Genomic DNA, 22,622 nt, shown 5'->3' with positions numbered 1-22,622 from the left:
ACTCAAACCTCTTACATCTATCTCTGGGGTTGGAGACTAAGCTTCCAGCATAGTGGCTTAGCCTTGAGAAGTCTCTCTCATACTCTGCTATGGTTCTGTCCCCTTGTTTCAAACTCAAGAATTCTTGTAATTTCATATCTACATATGCATCAGGAACCCATTTCTGCCTGAATTCCCTCAGGAAGTCTGTCCATGTCAGCACAGGTGGCTCAACCAGGCTGTGGGGGATGGTCTTCCACCATTCATATGCATCCCCTTGGAGAAGAGATACTGAATACTCAAATTTTAATTCTTCAATACACTGCAGCTTTCTGAAAACCCGTTCCATTCATTCCAACCACTATTCTGCCTCCAGTGGATCCACAGTGCCTTTAAACTCGGTAGCCCCAAATTTCATTAATTTTTCATATTGTCGAGTTGAGGGCTATGGTTGTGCTACAGGTGCTTGCATTTGAGCTTGGGGTGGCACATTACCCACCATTTGCTGGAAAAATGTAGCCATCTGCTGTACAAACTGAGTAGGGAACTACGGTGCTGGAGTAGGAGCTGGAGTAGCTGACCCACTCACGTTCTGGAGTGCTGGGGCTTCCCCTTGAATCTCAGCCTCAACAGATTCTTCTTCGGAATGATCTCCTCCTTTCATTCTGTTTTTCCAAAATTTCTACTTCCTAAGATCAAACATAAGGAGGTTGACCTCCATTAGTGCATATTCATGATGTAAATACGTCATATGTATCAATTAAAGACACTTGAGCAGTTGTACTTATCAATAAAATATTCATACACATAGTCAAAATTTATTAAAAAAATATGCTCTGATACCACTAAAACATGTCACACCTTACCCCTCTGTACGGCATAACATGATCCCGTAGAATACTTAATGAACTACCGAACTTCACCTACCGATAACTCATTAAGTACCCTACAAGGGATTTTAAAACAATTTTCTTACATTTTGGAAGTGGTGAGCATTTTGGTAGGAATTAAAAACCATTTATTCAAAGTTTAAATACTAGTAAAAATTTTTGTCCATTTTAATTTTGCCGCAAATTTTATAAAAATTTTGACAGAGTTCCGTTTGTATTTGGAGAAAACAGTTCTTCAAATACCTAAAAAAAAACACTTCCAATAATTTTCTTAACTCCCAACCTTCAATTAATCTCAAATCAACTCAATTCAATTCACTTCAAAATAATTCTACAATCCAAATCAAAATTTATCATCTCAAAATATTTAATAACTTCATTCACAAGGCATAAAGTATGAAATTCACAAGTGCAAATATTAATTTACAGAAGAAAATCCAAAATTAATATTATTACAATTTATTTACAACTACTCAACTTTACATTGATACATAAAGCGTTATAATATTTACATCAAAATTAACTACAAGGGTATAAAATAATACCCGTACAAAAAATCAGTGTGGTCCTCAATTCAATAGCAGCTCACTCTGCTGTTTTTTTCTTGCTCTTATCTGCGACAGCAAAATAAGCTATCGCTGAGTATAAAAATACTCAGTGGTGCACAATAAAAATTTAAAATACAATACATAAATCATTCATTGATGAAACACAATTTAAATATTTCTCAATCATATTTCACAAATTATCAAAGCTCATAATAACACAATTTAGTCAAATAATTTAATAAACACAGTGTTGCTAAAATCATACACAACTTAAGCCATGACACAAAATTTCTGATTAATGCCGTGTTGTACACCACGACAAAGCAATCTATAACCCCATTAATCAAAATCAATGAGGGAGGTGGCTAGCTAGCTAATGAGTACTCATCTGATCTCAACCTCAACTGGCAAGCCAGAGAGGGAGGAAAATAAACGATCTCAACCCCATAAATGGAGGAGGAATAATGTGATACTGTCATGCTAAGTGTGAACACAAAATCAATTCAAAATAATTTATTTAAATAATTTATGAGAAATCTGATCAATTTCCAAAGTCAAATTTGCGATTATAAAATGGCAACACAGTACATAATTAATCACAGAAGTCAAATTTTTGATAATAAAATATTTAAACAAGAATTATTGTGCACAGACCTGACGTTAGTCGCCTCTAGGCCTTGACTCAGTCTCTCAGAGCTTCCAAGCCTTTTTCAGCTGAAACACACAGTTTCACAGTGTTTCAGTACCATAACTTAGTATAAATCCAAAAATAAATTTAACTTCACTTTTACCTAGCTTTAATGTGCTAAATTCGACGTTCTCGAAGTTTTTGTGTTTCGGGTTACTATTCACTATACGATACAAGTCAAATTGTTGACTTTTTAAGGCTTAATAGGTATAGGAACTCCAACTTCACCCACATACCACATTTTGGTCATTAAATTTGTTGGTTTTGGTCATTTTCTCAAAGCTTAAGTCCTTTAGGCAAAATTGTCAAATTTTTAGTTTTTGTGTCCCTAGTTGCACTATTCCATTGGTCATTCTACTGCTAGAATTTGGCAAACTTTTCTTCATAGAAAATGTTTCCTATTGTCTTAAGTTTATTCTCCTTTTTGAATCACTCCAATTGGAGTTTTGTAGCTCAAGTTATGGCCATTTGAACCATGGCTGCCGGATTGAATACAACCCAGATTTTCTGGGCAATTTTGGTGCTGGCAGTTTTGGGTCACCAAATTGGGGTGGCCAAATGGCTTGGTTGCTGGCAGAATTTGGGCTTGTGTTCTTCATGAAAGTTTTAGGTCTATATCTCATCTAACCTCTGGTAAAATTTCAGGTCATTTTGACCTGCCTAGCTCGAGTTATGACCAAATGAACAAACAATGTTCATTTGGTCAGTTTTTACAGGGCAGCTTGCAATTTTTCAACTTTGGTCAATTTGTTCACTAGGTTTTGGTCACTTTTTGGGCATGCTTCCTAAATGAAAATTGTGTCATCTAGTGTCTATTTTCATCCCCAATTGGTCCTATACCAATTGAACTTGTAAAATTTCATTTTTGGTCCTTCAAATTTGTCTTGGTCATACTGCCAGCAGCATGACCACACTCCCTCCGAATTTGACTTTAATTCCAACCATTCCAACACAACTCATTTGGTCACAAATGACCATTTTTCACTTCACAATAGGTCAAAGACATTATTTAATCATTTCTCACATTTTTGGTCCATAAACCCTAATGTTCAAAACCCTAATTCACCAACCTCATGCATTTAACCACATTTAGTGCTTTTAATCCTAACCATTCAACTAAATAAAGTTTCTAAACTCATTCAAATCCATCAAACCATGCAAAACACACTCCCCATCATGCTGGCCAAATTTCAGTTTAGTCCTTTACAAGTGTTTTTATTTCATTTCTTTAGTTTTTAAGCTCATTTCAATAACTAAATATGCATTTGATTAGATAATTGGTAGTTAGAAGACTAACCTTTGCTTGGAGGGTTTCTAGGCTTTCCTTTCTTCAATTCTTTCTTCTTCTTTTTACTCTCTAATGTTTCCTCAACATGTAAAGAGAATTTTTTTGTGTTGGGACTTTGTGAATTTATGGGATAGAGTAGGGAAATTCAAGCTTCCTTTCCCTTAACAATGGTGGAACAAAGTGAAAGAATGGGGAGAGAGAGGTGAGGCGGCAAGTTTGGGTAAGGAAGATGACTTTATTTTTTTTTTCTTTTCTTTTCTTTTATCTATTATAGCTTATGGAAGACCCCAAAAAAATCTAATTAATTAAATATATTAATTATTACTTTTATGGCATCATGCATGATGTCATGCATGATGTCATCTCCCTACACTTTTTCATTTTCTTTTTTTTTATTAGTTCTTTAATTTAATTCTCGATTCTGAAATTTTCTTTTCTCCTATTTTATTTGACAGTTAGGTCAGGAGTCAACTCTCGGGGTCAATTGACCAAATTGCCCCTCACCGGTTTATCCCGGTTTGCAAATAATTCAATATTTCTTCCGACTCCCTGACCTAATTATTTGACTGACTTAACAGTTCATTTTCGTGATTTTCTCTTTTCCACTGTGTTCATAGGGGTCCTAAGGACCGCAGCGTCACATTTTACAGTTCGAAATTTGAGTTTAAAACGACTTGTGATCCTTCGAGAAGGTCACCCATCGCTGTGACTCTCAGCTCGTTTAACTTCTTATATTCTGTTTTTCTTATTTATACTTATCTAATTGGCAATTAATAATTATTTGTATTTATGGCTTCTCTACTTGTCTTAAGTGTGGTTCTAATCCCCTTAATTGTCCGGACCGACACCGGTCACCGGAACAGTGAAATATACCAGGCTATACAGATAGGGGTGTTACAGAATGTGGGTGACAACTTACCCCTTATAGAGGTCCACTACCATTCTTTTACCATGAGCCCAAATGGCTTAGGTTTAGAATAGTAGGTACTAGAGTAGAAAGGTGTCAGGCACTCTCTTCACCAAGACTTGTCTTAAAACAAAGGTCAACCTCTACTAATGATAAAGTCTGTTTTATTGTTTCTTTTATTAAATTTTATAATCATACCTTTATGCAAACTAAGGCTACGCACACATTTAATTCAACCATTTTAAAAAAAGTACATGCGTATAAAAAGTCGTATCATGTGATGTTTCTAAGTTAAAAAGAATTACCTTAATTATTATCTTATCTTACATGTATATTTAACTAAGTTAATTATATGCCAAATCATTTAACATGCTATAAAAAAAGAAATAAAGGAAAAGGGTTCTAAACATGCATAATTTCCAATTTAGTATAGGATTATTTAATTAATTTATGTGATTCAAAAAATAAAATAGCAAATATAAGTATTTAAATAAAGAAAAATTGAATAAATAATAAACAAAAAAGTAAAAAGAAAAAAAATAAATCATAATTAGCACAAGTCCAAATTGAAATTAAAAAATTAATTCTAATTAATTTAAATTTCTTAATCTAATTAGATTAATTAATTCTATTTTTAGTACGTCTAATATTCATAAAAAAATCTTAATAAATAAAAAAATTGTGAATATTAACTTAAAAATATAAAAGAGTCCTACGTTAACTAAATTAGTCTAAATTTTAGAAAATTTCAAATCCATACAGAAATTTTGAAAATTCTATAAAAAAATATAAATCTTAATAAAAAAAAACCTAGAAAAATATATAGAACCCCAAACATAATAGACTTTAACATGGAAATGTGAAACATTAAAACTAACCATCTAAAAAGCACCAAAAAATCACTTAGTTGCAATGCAAACTGACCAGAAAAAATAACTAAAAAATAAAAATATATAAAAAATGCCAAACCTACTCCTACAATTATTAAATTTTATCACAGGATTGTTAAGAAACTGAATTAAAATAAAGGAAAAGTAAACACCTAATTTCAAGCACCAATTAATAAATAATATTAAATCTACCTATTGCTACCATAAAACAGACAAATTTGGACAGTGATTTAGTGTGAATTATCATAATTAATATACACAAAATAAAATAAAATAAAATAAATATAGTGAAAAACTAGACATCTTTACTATCATCAGGAAAAATTTCAACCTAAAATAAATTTCCTAAGGTCTAGAAATAAAATTGACAAAATTAGATTACCTATTGACACATTTAACTAAGTAAAAAGAAACTTCAAAAATCATTAAAACTTTTAGTTTTACATGATTTAAAAGATTATTCAAATGGAAATAACCCATTGAATCAATGAAATACTCAAAAGTACCAAAATTAAATACAAACATAATTAAACTACAGAAAAAGTTATAAAAATCGCAATATCGGAGTTATGGGTACCCAATCAGAGATATACTTTTTTTTAGATGATTTCAATGAAATTGTGAAGTTCCTTTAGCACATTGAAGAGATTAAGAATGAGTTGAAACAAAACAAAATAAAATAAAATAAAATAATTTGGTGAATTAATTAATTAAGCTAATTAAACTAGGTGGTTAGTGTATGAATGTAGATAAAAAATTATTCGAAAATTGGAGAAGGAAGAAAAACTTTTATGGAAAGCTTTCCATAAATATAAAAATTAGCCTAAAATTTTTCTCTAATTCCAGCCACCTTAAAAGTCCCTAAAACTCCGAACAAAAGAATTAATTCATAGTAAGGTTAGATGATAAGATAAAGTTAATCTAATCTAAGTAAGTTTTTTAGAATTTAAAAGAGATAAATACTAAAATAAAATAAAACAAATAAAAGGATATGTACTTATCCTTATATCCTCTAGCGCCAAAGCATATGTACATGCCATTTTTCTTTTTTATTAATTTATATTTTCATATTAATGAACTAAAAATCCTTTTAACAAAGTAAAAAATATTCAAGTCTACATTCATTCATTTACAGCTGAAATTTAAAACTTTAATGGGTTTCATTATTTAATTTAGCTCAATTAAATATTTTTTAAATTAATTTAAAATTTAAAAAATATTATATTAAACCCAATCAAATAATATAGGCTTATAATCCTTAAAAATCTTTTATTTTTAAAACAAAAATGATTTTATTCTATTACTTTTTTTATTATTTTATATTTTTCAAAATATATCAAGGTTTTTACCATCCAATGGTATTTTCATTATAAGATTTATTGCTTCTATAATATACTTAAAACACAAGTTAAAAAGGAGGTATCTATATTTAAAAAGAAAGAAATATATATGAAGACGTTATTTTTAAGTAGGTCTTCCCTATATAAAAATATTAGAAAAATATAACTTATATTTAAATATCTTCAAAATATTCAAAATTTATATTAAAATAATAATAACTAATATAATAATTTTAACACTACAAGTAAACCTACATTTTGAAACTAATTGATATACCATAATAATATCATAGAAGAAATTAAAAATGCTATAAAATTAAATATAACGTTATATTATTTTATATTATTATTTATATTATATCAATTATTGTCGTAAATTTTTACTACTGTAAAAAGTTAATAATATTATATAATATATAAAAAAATAATAAAAATTATATATAAAAATTAAATAATAAATAAATACAACTAGTACAAATTAGAGGGAAAAAAAACTAGTATAACTAAGTTTACTTAAATTTTTAATTGGTTAAATAACCGATCGAATCTAATTCTTTTCTTTTTTCTAATTTCAATTTAAAATTAGTCAGAAAAATAATTGGAATTTATATAAGAGACCATCACCGTAGGGAAAAGGTAAAACAAGAGACCAAACCTCTTTAGAAATCGTCAGCGCAAAACCCTTGCCCTGTTTTGCTTAGGTTTATCTTCCCTTTCTTTCTATGAATTGGATTCCGAATTCCCAAATTACATATCTCTCTCTGTTCTATATATATATATATATACATATCTATCCTATACCCAGTTTGCCTCTTCATTATTCTCAATAAATTTTCAGGTTTTTCATCCTATACCCAGTTGGTCTCTTCACGATTCTTAGCAAATTTTCAAGTTTTCCTAAGGTTACTTCCAGCGTTTAGCAATGGCTGCCAGTGATGACGAGCTCATAGACTATGATTTCTACGACGATGATGATCTCTGTACCTTTGGCGATGATTCCGACGCTAGTTCTGAAAACGACTACATCCCCGAAACCGATGATGAACAGCCGGAGGAGAAAAACTACACCGTTTTGAAAGAAGCAGACATCAAGCGGCGTCAGGAGGAAGATATAACAGAAGTTTCCAATGTTCTTTCGATACCCAAAAGATATGCATGTATCCTTCTTCGTCGCTATAGGTGGACTGTTAGTCAAGCCCTCGATAGCTGGTTTGCTAATGAAGAGGAGGCACGTAAATCCGCTGGCTTGATGGGCAAGGACGACGAAGTTGTTACTTCTTGCGAGATCAGAGAACTTACTTGCCATATCTGTTATGAACGCCATTCTTGTAGAAAGTTTTCTACTGCTGCTTGTGGTCACCCTTTCTGTAATTCTTGCTGGTCGAGATATGTAAAAGTAAGTATTGATGATGGTGCTTGTTGCTTGATTCTGCCATGCCCTGATCCGTCCTGTCGAGTTGCTGTTGATCAAGATCTGATCAATTCTTTCAAGGAGTTGCCTGAGGAATATAAGGCAAGGTATGCGAGGTTCCTTCTTAGATCCTATGTGGAAGAGTGTGGGAAAAGGAGAATCAAGTGGTGCCCAGGACCTGGATGTGAGAATGCTGTGGAGTTTTCTTCTGGGAATTGTAAAAACTTCGATGTGTTGTGTGATTGTTCTCATGAATTTTGCTGGAATTGTCCAGCAGACGAGGCTCACAGTCCGGCGAATTGCGAGATGGTGGCAAAGTGGATGAAGAAGAATAGTGACGAGTCTGATAATGTGAATTGGATACTTGCTTATACGAAGCCTTGTCCAAAATGCATGACTCCAATTGAAAAAAACCATGGATGTATGCATATGACTTGCAGACCTCCTTGTAAATTTGAGTTCTGCTGGCTATGCCTTGGTGAATGGAAATCTCATGGGGATTACTATTCTTGCAATGCCTATGAGAAGGCCAAGAGAGATGGAGATTATGATGAAGAGAATCAAAAGAAACAGATGGCTAAGAATCTTGTGGAGAGGTACATTCATTATTATGAAAGATGGATTGCAAACCAATCTTCCAGGAAGAAAGCTCTAGCAGATTTGAATGGAGTGAAAGCTGTGCATATGGTGAAGCTTTCTGATGTTTATCAGAAACCCGCGTCTCAATTGAAGGGAATAGAAGAGGCTTGGCTTCAGATAGTTGAATGCAGGAGAGTTCTGAAATGGAGTTATGTATTTGGTTATTGTCTGCCAGAGAAAGAGGAAGCTAAGAAGAACCTTTTTGAGTACTTGCAGGGACAAGCAGAGTCTGGTTTGGAAAGGCTTCATCAATGTGCAGAGGAGGAATTGAAACCTTTCATTGCTGATTATGAAAATCTACCATCAGCAGAAGAGTTCCATGATTACTATCTGAAGTTGGTCAATCTGACTAATGTGACTAAAAATTTCTTTGAGAATCTGGTTAGAGGCTTGCAGAGTGTCCTGGATGCTGTGGATTCTTGTAGCAAGAAGAAATCTAATAAGGTTAACTAGAATTAGGTAGCTGTAATTAGCTAAAAATAATTAGTTATCATGTAATTAATTTCTTTTAATTTGATAATTATGCAATTAAAATTTTACATAAAAGAGCTGTCATACTTTTTGATGGTTTCAAAATAGATGCAGTGAATTTGATATCATTCTTTGGATTTCTGTTTTTAATTTCATCTGTTCTTTTTTTTTTTTTGAGACCCAATGAAAGGTGATTCCAATCTGATATTTTTTTTATTATTTTTGAAGGGTGTGCAAAGACTAATTAAATTAATCCTGCTTGATTTTAATTTCATATCCATTGATCTATAAACTTATTCTTATAATGAAATTAAACTAAGATAATGAAATTAAACTAAGATTCTTTCTTTTTTCTGGATTTCCAGAAATTTTGTATGTAGAATAAATAATGAAAATAAAAGAGTCAGATTGAATTGGTTCAAAATGGAAAGAATTCATTGCTGGTACTTTTTTTTTTCAGTATAATTAACATAAATTAAGACTTAAATTTGAAATTTTACAATACCATTGAATTATAGTTCATTGCTTACTAAGCAGCAATCAATGATTGAGGCTAAATGCACTATATGAAGAAATGATTGAGGTTAAGTCGTACCCTTTATGGTTGCCTTGGCTATGCTCTTGATCTTTTTGTGACCCATGATAATAGATCTGTCATTGCAGCCAGTAGCTCAAACAACTCGTATGTATGGGAATGGGATGCCAACTCAGGGGCATGTCCGTCGCATACTCACAGGCGACATTTGACAAAGGCCTGTTTAACAAGACTTAAATTTGAAATTTTACAATACCATTGAATTATAGTTCATTGCTTGCTCAGCAACAAGCAATGATTGAGGCTAAATGCACTATATGAAGAAATGATTGAGGCTAAGTCGTACACTTTATAGTTGCCTTGGCTATGCTCTTGATCTTTTTGTGACCCATGATAATAGATCTATCATTGCAGCCAGTAGCTCAAACAACTCGTATGTATGGGAATGGGATGCCAACTCAGGGGCGTGTCCGTCACATACTCACAGGCGACATTTGACAAAGGCCTGTTTAACATTACTGTGCAAGTTGTTGGAGGAGGGGAGGGGGAGGGAGGGCAGAGAAAAATATTTTTTTAAATATATTAATTAAAAGTATTAAAAATAATTTAAAATCAAATTTAATAAGTTTTAGTCAGAATAATATTAAAATAATAAAATGATTTTTTTTTAAATGTTTTTTTTTTCAATAGACTTAAAAAAATGGTGGTTATTTTTTTTTTTAAAAAAATAGTTTTGATTCTCTAATCTCATTATCAAACAAGCACAAAGTGTGTATGCTGTGAATGTCAGAAAAATTTAAATTAGTGGTGCTTATGATCGTACTATAAAAGTGTGGGATTTGCAAGGTCACTGCATTTGTTTTCCACAGCAACTGCAATGCCCTTTGTATATTGTTTTCTCCATTAAAAGGTACTAGAAACAGAGTGGCATCTAATTGGAGTCGTTCTTGTATGAGTCCTGACGTTCCTTGGGGAGGGAAGAAATAACTAAATTGATTTGAACAAAAAAGGAAATTCGAATTAAGAAAAAGAAACAAGAAATCAATATTAAACAAATAGAAAATAAGTAAAAATTAAGCAAGAACACTCGAAACACAGGAGTAGAACTCTGCTAGATTGAAACTCCTTTTGGAATTTTCTTGTTTAACTTGCAACAAAGTAAAAAGAAATGATAAAAGAAAATATTTTTGTAGTTTTGATATTTATAAACTGAAACTAAGAATAAAACAAGAAAGATAAAAGGATAAGTAGAAGAGATAAATTCTTTGATAAGTTCATAATGCTACAAAGAACCCAATCTTCAAAGATAAATACTACACAAGGAATTTTATGATAAGTCAAGTAATTCGCCATAATCAAACTAGATTGACAAGAATTAAAATTTGGTAACACTCATGCTAAACTTTCTCCTCATTTTCTGAATTGTTTCAATTTTCTATATTGTGTTTGAAGCATTACATATGTGAGCCTATTTATAGGCAGAGATAAGAAACTAAAGAAGAAAATTACAAAAAACTAATTAAGAAATAAAGAAATAAAAATTTGGAATAAATCCTAAATAGAAATAGGAAAAGAAAAGCAAAATATTCATAATTAATAAAGTACTAGACAAGATCTTCCAAGATAGTAATAATCTCCCAAGATTGTATTCTGAGTTGACAAGTCAAATTCAGCCATATTATTGCTGGCCATAATATTTGAAGATCTTGGAGAATATTTGATAGTCAAATATGCCAAATTGACTCCCATCCTGTAAAAGGCATAAAGAAACACTAAAATCTCCTTAATATGGGTTTCCAAAAATGAAGAAATAATAGGATATTATGGATCCACGAATTTTTGAATTGAAGAATAAAGGCCCACTACAAAGCAGCCTAATGCATGCCCCATTAGTGTGCTCTATTTGGGTCTAATTTTCTTAACTCCAAATATGCTTAATTCTTTTGCTTTCGCTAAGCCCGTGCAACCATAATGAAAGAGTTTCTGTTCTTTCCACCTTACATGCTTGTGATGAACATGCTTCAAGGTTTTAAAATTGATGAAAATTCTTGACCTCTTGTAGGCACATCAATAGTAGCAAAAGGGATCCAATCACTTGCTACGAATGCAACAAGCTGGGCCACATCAAATTAGAGTGTCCCAAGTTGAAGAAGCCTTTTAAAAAGTTTAAGAAGAAGGCATTCAAAGCAATGACTCTGAAGATGAGAAGATCAGTGATGAAGTTGCCAACATATGCTTCATGGCAATGGAAGCAAGCTCCAATAAGGTAACTTTAAATGATGATGTTGTTGAATTTTCTTATGATGAACTAGTTAGTGCTCTTAAGATTATGAATGAGGAACTAGAGTTGAGTCATAAAAAAAACAAGTTTTTGAAAAGTGAGCTAGTTAGTTTAAGAAAGGAAAGTGAGACCTTATCTAAGGATTCTATACCTTTAGATGACAAATTGCAAAATTCTTTAAATGAGCTTTCACCAGAAAATGAAATGTTAAAAAATGAAATTCTTGAACTGAAGACTTTTATTTCCAAATTTGCGAAAGGAAAGGACAAACTTGATGCCATTTTGGACTCCCAAAGGTCCCCTAATATTAAGTATGGCCTTAGCTGTAGCAAAATTGCTCAAACAACTCCTTCTAAGACCATATTTATGAAATCAACTAGTTCTAGTGAGCCATGTCCTAGAGTCTTATTCAAAGGTGTCTAATCCTAAGATACAAGAGCCAAAGGCATCTAATGGCAATGTTGTAACACTCTCATACTAAGTAGTTCCGTACATGCTACTGTTCCGATGGCTAATGCCTGTTCAGATAGCTAGAATGTCTAGAACTAAACTTAAATCACAGAGAGAAACCATAAATTAAACTAATAAAGATTAAATGAGGTTGGAGGAAAATAAAAGAAATGAAGTACAAATAGGTTAAATGAGCTTAGGTTTCGGCAATGAGTAACCGACACGGGAAGTGACTATAAGTTTAGTTGCTACCCTAAATTCGTGTGGGACCCTATAGAATCCTTAACTGAGGATTAATGGAGAAATTATTAGGAATGTGAAAATCATAGAAATGAAAAGAGAATAAGTACTAATAAGGGAATTAAAACTTAAGGACTCATCGGGTACTGTGGAAAAAGATGGACTATATCTCGATGAGGGGCATTTTGGTCAATTCACTTTAAGAGTTAACTTTTAACCTAAATGCCCAATTAAAATGAGTAAGACTAAAACACTAGAATGAAATTAAAATATGGAGATTGTGTATGGAAATTTGAAAGGGATATGGAAGGAATTAAATAATTTGTATAAAAATCAAAATAATTAAAAATTAAAATTAAATTATTTTTTTATGGATAATTATCTATATAAGAAGACAAAAATTGATTAAAAAGCAAATAATTCATCTTCTTCCTCTTTCTTTAGGCCAGCCACCATCTCCCTTTCTCTCTTTTCCATCTTCACATAATTTCAAGCTTGAATCTCTACCTTCGTTCCATAAATTCCCCACCAAATTAATAGAAAACCTCTAATGAGACCTTGATTTGAAGATTGGGAGAAATAAACTCAACAAAATCTTAAAGAATTTAAAGATTGAAAGTTTGCCTAAGTGAGGTAAGTGACCAATCTAACCTTCTTTCTTCTTTTATTCTTAAAATTGAGTTCAATTACGGGGAATTGGATTGGGAAATGATGGAATCATGCATGAAATGGGGGGATTGATTTTTGGCCAGCCTAGCTGAATTAGGGTTTTGATGGGTTTGATAGGAATTGAACATGAATTCTAGTGTTGGTGAAGTTATATACATGAATTGCATGTTGAATTGCATGAGCTTTAATGGATTATGGAAGATGTGGAATTAGGGTTTAGTGAAATTAGGGTTTTATCCTATGAAGTGCAATTAGGGTTCTTGATACTAAATCAAGGTCATTTGATATGCAATTAATGTGAATTGGTGTTGATTTGATGAAAGGAACTAATGGAATGGTAGTGTGTTAATGTGCTGGATTCTAAACACTTGAGTCCAGTGTATATAAATGCTCATAAGTTGAGCTACACAACTCCAATTGCTGTGAAACCAATTGAAAATGAAACATAAGACATAGGGCTAAAACTTTCATGAATAATGCCTGCCCAGAAAATGATCATAAGTTACCTTAAATTAGGCTTGAATCCGGGTTACCAATTCTGAACCTAATAGAAATGATCAAATGAATAGTACTTATTCAATTAGGCATAACTCATTCTAGGAAACTCTAATTTAGGTGATTCTTGAACCTATGGAAACTTGAGACATAGGAGAACAATTTACCTAAAGATTAGGAAGCCTAATTATGACCTTAAATCAACCAAATTGCTAGACAAATTTGGTATAGCAAACCTGCCCTGATTCTGGACTGACCTGAAAATCCTGAACAATTAGCTATCCGATCAGTTTTGGAAAAATTGCTATAACTTGGGCTACAAAACTGCAAATGTAGTAATTCTAAAGCCAAAATTCTCATAAGACATAGAACAAAAAACTTCATGTTTTGACCAGAACCCAGTTTTTAAGACAAGGTAGGGGAATTGTTAGGGTAAATCAGGAATGGCAAATTTGGAATTCCTGCACCTTAAGCAAATTGCCCTGTGAACTCCGAATGGTTATCAAGCCATAACTTCCTCTACAAAACTCCAATTGAAGTGATTCAAAATGATTTGGAAGCCCAAAACAAAGTCCTAAAACATTGTTTTAGGGACCATGGCCAAATTATGAGCTTAAGATGCCCGAATATAGAATGTAATTTTAAGGTACAAAAATGAAAAACCTGGAATTTCAGGATATGGTAACCAGAAAAGTGTTTAGTAATTTGGTCATAACTTGAGATCCAGAACTCCAAATTTAGTGATTTAAAAAGAAAAATAAAACTAAGACATAGAGGAATAACTTTCATTAGGATCACGGCCCAAATCATGTCACACCTTACCCCTCTGTAAGGCATAACATGATCCCGTAGAATACATAATGAACTACTGAACTTCACCTACCGATAACTCATTAAGTACCCTACAAGGGATTTTAAAACAATTTTCTTATTTTTGATAAGTGGTGAGCATTTTCTAATAAGTATTTAAACATTTAGTTAAAATTTAAAACTAGTTAATATTTTTGGTCCATTTTAGTTTTCCGCAAATTTTATAAAAATTTTGACAGAGTTCTGTCTGTATTTTGAGAAACTAGTTCTTCAAATACCTGTAAAAAGCACTTCTAAAAATGTTTTCTCAACAACCACTTCAATTTCACAATCAAACTCAATCCATTTCAATAACTTCACAATCATTTCAATCAATTTCTCAAGTTCAAAATTCAATAATCCTCAAAATACTAACAATAAATTTCATTCAAATTAAATAAAATAGTTACACTCATATTTCATTAGAGACAAAACAATTTATACATATATATCATTACAAAATTTACATCAAAGGAAATTTAAACTAAATTTTTTTATTACAAACTTCATACAAACTTTGTACAAGCTGCTCAAGAGCCATTTACATGTCCATACTTTTATATGCAATACATACATCAAAAGAAAATTTTACAATTAGGGTATAAATTATACCCGATGACTTTAAGCTGATAGCTCCTCACATCTCAGCAGCTCAGTCTGCTGCTCCTCTAGTCTCTGTATCTGCGACAGCAATAGAAGCTATCACTGAGTACTAGGACTCAGTGGTGCACAATATACTAAAATAATCTTTATGCAAAACTTAAATCACATTTATTCAAAAAATTTGACTAAACATGAGCATTAAACACAAAACATGAATTATGAGATTTTAATGCAAACCAAGTTCATTTCAAAGTATCAAAACACATTTCATAAAACCCACAGTTAGATCATGCCATTCGAAACAAATAGAATCTCAATAGCCAGAGGCTAAAGAGAAATCACATCACAAGGCTAGCTAGCTCAAATATATGGATATCCATTCACATCATCTTCTACTGGCATAGCTCAACACTTTTCCAGAGAAGGAATCAAAATTTGAAACTAATTACCCCCACTAGTCGTGCTAGTGAGGTGTTCAAATATATGGTCATGACACTGTGGTTTCAAAACTTATCTTAACAATTTGCTAAACATTATCATTTCAATATACATAATAACTTTCAACAATTTAAAAAAAACATCATAAGAATGCCATAATCCAATATTTCACATTATTCAAAATAGTATGCAAAAGATGATTATAAAAAGTATACGTTGTGCACAAACCTCAAGCGAGTCGCCTCTTGGCCTTGACTCGGTTCCTCGGGTTCCTTTCCGGTATTCTTTTCAACTGAAACACACAATTTTACAATGTTTCAGTACTAGAACTTAACATAAATCCAAAATAAATTTAGCCTCATTTTTATCTAGCTCTAACGTGCTAAACTCGACGTTCTCGAAATTTTGTGTTTTGGGTTACTATTCATTACACTATTCAAGTCAAATTATTGACTTTCTAAGGCTTAATAGGTATGGAAACTCCAACTTCACCCACATACTACATTTTGGTTACTAAACTTGTTGGTTTTGGTCATTTTCTCAAAACTTTGGTCTTTTAGGCAAAATTGCCAAATTTTCAGTTTTGGTGTCCCTAGTTCTACTATTTCATTGGTCAGTTTACTGTTGGAATTTGGCAAAACTTTCTTCATAGAAAATGTTCCCTATTGTCTTAAGTTTATTCTCCTTTTTGAATAACCCAAATTGGAGTTTTTTAGCTCAAGTTATAAGCAAATTATGTTTACTGTTCATGCTGCAGAATTTGGTTCAACAGATTTGTTGCTCCAACTTTGTTCAGCAATATGATCAAGTTAAGTCCATAATTTGGTCTAACTTTCTTCATATGAAATGTTCTAATATACCTTAGGTTTCTATCGGTTCAAGAATCACCTAAATCAGAATTTTCTAGACAGAGTTATAGCCATTGAAACTTTACTGTTCAAATGGCAAATCTGCAATTTGTAGATTCAGTGACCCAATTTTGCTCAGTAATTTGATTTGGTTAATGGCATAATTTGGGTTTGTATTCTCCATAAAAGTTTTAGATCTATATCTCATCTAACTGCTGGTAAAATTTCAGGTCATTTTGACCTGCCAAGCTCGAGTTATGAGCAAATGAATAAACACTGTGCATTTGGTCAGGTTGTGCAGTGGCAGCCTGCAATTTTTCAACTTTGATCAATTTGTTCAATAGGTTTTAGTCACTTTTTGGGTATGCTTCCTAAATGAAAATTGTGTAATTTAGTGCCTATTTTCATCCCCAATTGGTCCCATATCCATTGGACTTGTAAAATTTCATTTTTGGTCCCTCAAAGGGAATTTTGGTCATGCTGTCAGCACATGACCTTATCCAATCTGAATTGGCTTTTAATTCCAACACTTCTAACACACCTCATTTGGTCACAAATGACCATTTTTCACTTCACATTAGGTCAAAGACACCATTTACAAATTTCTCCAAATTTTTGCCTCAAAACCCTAGGTCTCAAACCCTAACCACTCTAATCCATTGCAATTAACTAATTCAAAGCATATAAACACAATCTTTCAACTCATTCAAGCATCTTAACATGTTTAACTCAATCAAACTCATGCAAATCACTCTCCCCTCCCTGCTGGACGAATTTCAGTTTAGTCCCTCACACATATTTTTTTATTTTAAGTTTATTTCTATGCTCTTGATACTATACATACACTAATTAAACTAAAAACTTGAAGTTTGCATTACTTACCTTGTTAGGTGTCTTTGAACTTTCACTTCCTCTCAATTTTCTTCAATTCTTTGATGACCAATCTTCCTCTCAAGTGATTAAATCAAGTTTTTTTGAAGCAAGTATGGGAGGATTTGGGGTTTAATGGTGGTTTCAAAGCTTGAAGTAAGCTTTAATGGAGGTTTACAATGGTGAGGGAGAGAGAAACGTAAATGGTGAGGAAGATGAGGCCTTTTACTTTTTTTTTTCTTTTCTTTTCTTTTTTCTTTTATCTCTTTAGGAAGACCAAAAATCTAAATAAATAAATACATAAATAAATTATATTCTTTATGGCATCATGCATGAGGTCATGCATGATGTCATCACCTTTTAACTTTTCCATTCTCTTTTTTTTTTTTTTTCTATTAGTTCTTTAATTTAATTCTCGATTCTGAAATTTTCTTTTCTCCGATTTTATTTGACAGTTAGGTCACGAGTCAGCTCTCGGGGTCAATTGACCAAATTGCCCCTCACCGGTTCATCCCGGTTTGCAAATAATTTAATATTTTTTCTGGCTCCCTGACCTAATTATTTGACTGGCTTAACAGTTCCTTTTCATGATTTTCTCTTTTCCACTGTGTTCATAAGGGTCCTAAGGACAGCGGTGTCACATTTTACAGTTCGAAATTTGAGTTTAAAATGACTTCGCAGTCGTTTCCGAGAAGGTCACCCATCATTGTGACTCTCGGCTCGTTTAACTTCTTATGTTCTATTTTTCTTGTTTATACTTAACTAATTAGACATTACTAATTATTTATGTTTATGGCTTCTCTAGTTGTCTTAAGTGTGGTTCTAATCCCCTTAATTATCCAGACCGACACCGGTCACCGAAACAGTGAAATATACCAGGCTATGCAAATAGGGGTGTTACAAATCATGACTGGAATTAGGTTAAATTTGGGCTCTAAAGTCAGGTTTTAAATCTGCCTTGAGTCCGAAATCAACTAGAACTTGGCAATTCATTAGAATTTTATTTAGTTAACTATGAATGGAACTTAGAATGAGTATTAAAGCTTGGTAATTGCGTGATTTCAGTGGACAATGAGACTTCTAAGGAAGGGAAGGCTTAAGACACAAATAAAGAGATTCATTAAAGGTTTGTGCATAACAAAACTACTCTTTTGTTTTAACATTTGAAATTGAATTGAATGAACTTTGAATGTGTCAATTATTTTTTCTCTTGTTACATATGAGAATTTTGTATTTTGTTTTGAAAACTTCGAATTGTGAAATGAAATTATGATTATGGAAAAGGCCGATGTTTGCTATCAATTTTATTATAGCAAGGGAGTGAGCCAATTTTGAATGTCTTTAGAAGTGTTTTGAGAAATTGTGTTGCCAATCCTATAAGGGGAATTTGATGAATGAAATGTGATTTATTTGATTTGCAATGTGATTGTTTGAATGGAAATATTTGAATTGTTTTGAAACCACAGTTGGCATGGCAATTTGATTTGTGTCCCTTATTATTTGAGGTGAAATTGATATTGTGTTCCTCCCTCTCTGGCACACGAGTTGAGGTTGAGTTAGGATGAGTACTCATATTGCTAGCTAGCCACCTCCCTCATTAATTGCAATTAGTGAGGTTGTAGATTACTTTTGTCGTGGTGTACAACAGAGCATTGATCGTAAAATTTTGTGTCATAGCCTTAACTGTGTGAATTATGGGTAACACCTTTGTTTGCAATTACTTTAATAAAATGTTGTTAAAACAATTGACTTATATGATTGAAAATTCCTTTGAGTTGAAAGATCCGAAAATAAGTTTTCACGTTGGTGGAAGGAGACAACGGCTAGGTTGCCCACTTGATAAAGAAAGGTGAAACTTCATTTTCCCATCACATACAGTGAATAACGTATATACTATTGACCAAGTGAAGGCATTTCTCTCTTCGAAGATATTCACCGTGGCAATGCGCCTTTTAGAAGAAAACCTTGTTTCACTTGTTAAAGTTTCTCATGCAGTTGAAGTTTAGTGTTGACACCTTGACATTGGTTTTATGAATAATGAAAATTTGGGTATTTCAAATTCTCGGCTATGCCTTGCATAAGCATGTTTTATATTCAGTTTTAAATTATTAGTTGTACACCTCTGAGTGATATACTCAGCGATAACTTATTTATATTATCGCAGGTAGGGAAAAGGAGAAGGCTGCAGAGTGAGAGACTTTGGAGCAGCTTTTCGTTTGACTGTGGGTATATATTAGGTATACCCTTGTAATTACATTTTGATGTATATGTAGCTATATGTATGTATGTACAAACATTGAGCAGTTGTATAAAAAATATTATAATAAAATTTTGTGATTGTAAATATTTGTAACATTATTTTGAGATTTTATTCAATTGTAAAAACCTTGTAATATTAACTTTTTCATTTTCAATGAATGCTAATGTTTAAATTTCTTCCTAGATTATGTTAATGATGGAATTTTTTTTAATGGGAATTGATGAGAATGAATCATATAAACTATTACAGGTGATTTTCAACAGGTTTAAAAGAACTGTTTTTACATAGTTTTAGCCGTCACCACGCAAAATTTCTATAAAATTTTTAAAAAATGCTAAATCATTTCTAAATCAATTTTATGGCTTATATTGAAATTAGAGACACCTTAATAACTCTTTTATCACCACGCTAGACTTAAAAATGAATTTGAATTGGTAAAATCTCTTGTATTATATTGAATAGATTATCGATAGACGAAGTTCGGTAATTTATTAGGTATACTACGGGATCATGTCATATCTTACAAAAGAGTAAGGTGTGACAAATGTACCTAGAAAGACTTCACATGAACATGTCATTAGACAAATTTTCCATAGGATATCTACATCTATAACACCCCCATACTAAGTAGTCTATACATTCTACTGTTCCGATAACTAGTGTATGTCCGAACAATCAGGATGTTTAGAACCATATCTAAGTCACATAGAAAAGCTATAAATAAAAATTAATAGAAATCACATAAAGGTGAAATGAAAATAAGAAAAACAAAGCCTAATCAGTTAAATGAGTCGAGGTCTTGGCAATGGATGACTGACTTGGGAAGTGACTGCGAGCTCAGTTGCTACCTTAAATTCGTGTGGGACCTTATGACACCCTAGGCCAAGTGAGTCTAGTATGCTTTTAGGGTTATAAGTAGAGCTAGGTAGTTCCAATTGGTGTGAGGCCAATTGGAGATGAAACTTAAGACCTAAAGCCACATTTTTCATGAAGAAACCTTGCCTAAAAACTGACCATAAGTTAGTCTAAAAATTGCTTGAATTCGGAATTGGTGTTTTATACTTGAGCAAAAATGACCAAATGAATAGTGTTTGGTCAATTAGGCATAACTCATTGTAGAAAACTCCAAATGACCTGATTGTTGAACCATTAGAAAGCTTAGACATAGTAGAACAATTCTTATGAAGATCATGAGCCCAAATTCTGACTCTAACCCAACCAATTTGCTAGGACAAATTAAGTCAACAAATCTGACCAGAACCAAAACTGACCTAAAATCCTGGACAAATGGCCATCTGACCAGTTTTGGAAAAAATTCCATAACTTGGTCCATAAAACTGCAAATATAGTGAAACTAAAGCCAAAATTTTTATAAGATCTAAAACTACAACTTTGATATTTTGACCAGAACCCAAAACCAAATGCAACTTACAGAAATTGCTAGGACAAATTAGGGATTCTAATTTTAGAAATTCCTGCACCTGGTCAGATTGACCACTTGATACCTGAATGGTAAATTGACTATAACTAGAGCTACACAACTTCAAATTAAGTGATTCAAATTGGAAACAAACACATAAAGGAACAACTTTTATTAAGATCATATCATTAAATGAGGACTAGAACTAGGTTGAAATTGGGTTTCAAAGTCCGGGCATAAATCTGTCTATGACCCAAACTCTTTGAAATTGCTAAAGTAACTTAGACATACATTAGGCATTTAATTAATTAGCTATTAGTGGTGGTTGAATTAAGTATTAAGACATCTCCATTGTGTGTTTTCAGTGGAGAAAGAAATCTCAAAGGATAAGGAGAAGTTGAACTAAGTAAGAAAAAGATAAAGAGGTTTGTGCATAACAACCACTATCTTTTTGTTTTTCAAATTGAATTTGTTTTGAATGAGTTGTGTGAATGGTTTATGACCTTTATTGCATTGAAAATCTTAATTGAGAAATTATGTGTGGCTAGCCCATTTTTGGGTAATTGTTTTGAATGAAATATGAATGTGAATTGGTAAATACCTTTGATAATTGGAAAATTGTTGAAATTGTTTGAAACCACATTTAACATGACTATGTGTTTTGTATTTCTCATTAGTTTGCCTAGTGAGATGAATTGGACTTATTTTCTCTCTCTGGCCAAAGTGTTGAGTTGTGTGCTAGTTGAAGACGAATTGAATGAGTACTCATATATATATGCTAGCTAGCCCTTGAATTCCCCATTAGCCTTTAGTTATTGGGATGAATTAGATAATTATGTCATGTTCTAAACTGTGTAGCTTTTAAAAAATTTTGTTTTATGATGGTTGGAATAAAACTCGCTTTTATTAAATGATTCTCTTGTTTTAGAAATATTGTAAGATTTTACATGTGTTTGACATTGTAATTGATTTTGTTTTAGTAAATTATAATTTATATTGATGCTTTAAAATTTTAAGTTGTGCACCATTGAGTGTAATACTCCGCGATAACTTGTTTATGCTGTCGCAGGTAAGGAGATAGATAAAGCAGCAGAGTGAGCTACTTGTGGTAGTAGTGGGAGCATTATTTTGGATCTATTTTTGGGCATGTTGATTATACCCTTTGTAAACTTTCTTTTGACGTAAAGTGATCTATATGTATTAGTATGTGAACGTTGAGCAGTTGTATAAAAAAAAAGGTTTGTAATTTTATTTGGTTAATGTAAAATTTTGTAATATAAACTTTGTTATTTTTATAAATAAAATATTTAAGTTCTTTTTGAATTCTACAACTAATGAATTACTTTCCTCTTGCTTGAGATTGATGAGGTTGGAATGTGATGATTTAAATGGAATTGTGGACAATATACTTATATGCAGTGTTTTTAATAGGTTTTGAAGAACTGTTTTTTCAATTTTTAGCTAGTACTCAGCCAAAATTTTTGTACAATTTTAGAAATTCTGAATTAATTAAAATTACAGTTTATGATATAAACTTCATTTAAAAGCTCTTTAATAATTATTTATTATTACTTTACACTTTAAAATGAATTGAATTTTTTTAAAATCCCTTA

At 32.0% G+C, this 22,622-nt stretch overlaps 1 protein-coding gene across 1 annotated transcript; it reads left to right on the top strand.

Moving 5' to 3' along the window:
- The first annotated feature begins 7,159 nt into the window (after positions 1-7,159).
- LOC110658359 (probable E3 ubiquitin-protein ligase ARI8) lies at positions 7,160-9,179 on the top strand. The gene has a single exon (XM_021815935.2). The coding sequence runs from the start codon at positions 7,453-7,455 to the stop codon at positions 9,031-9,033; it is 1,581 nt and encodes a 526-aa protein (XP_021671627.1). The 5' UTR covers positions 7,160-7,452; the 3' UTR covers positions 9,034-9,179.
- Positions 9,180-22,622: the final 13,443 nt, after the last annotated feature.

The sequence above is a fragment of the Hevea brasiliensis genome, chromosome 6, assembly GCF_030052815.1.
Source record: "Hevea brasiliensis isolate MT/VB/25A 57/8 chromosome 6, ASM3005281v1, whole genome shotgun sequence".
Classification (NCBI taxonomy): domain Eukaryota; kingdom Viridiplantae; phylum Streptophyta; class Magnoliopsida; order Malpighiales; family Euphorbiaceae; genus Hevea; species Hevea brasiliensis.
Note: the sequence above shows the minus strand (reverse complement) of the source record. Positions and strands in the feature narration are given on the sequence as shown.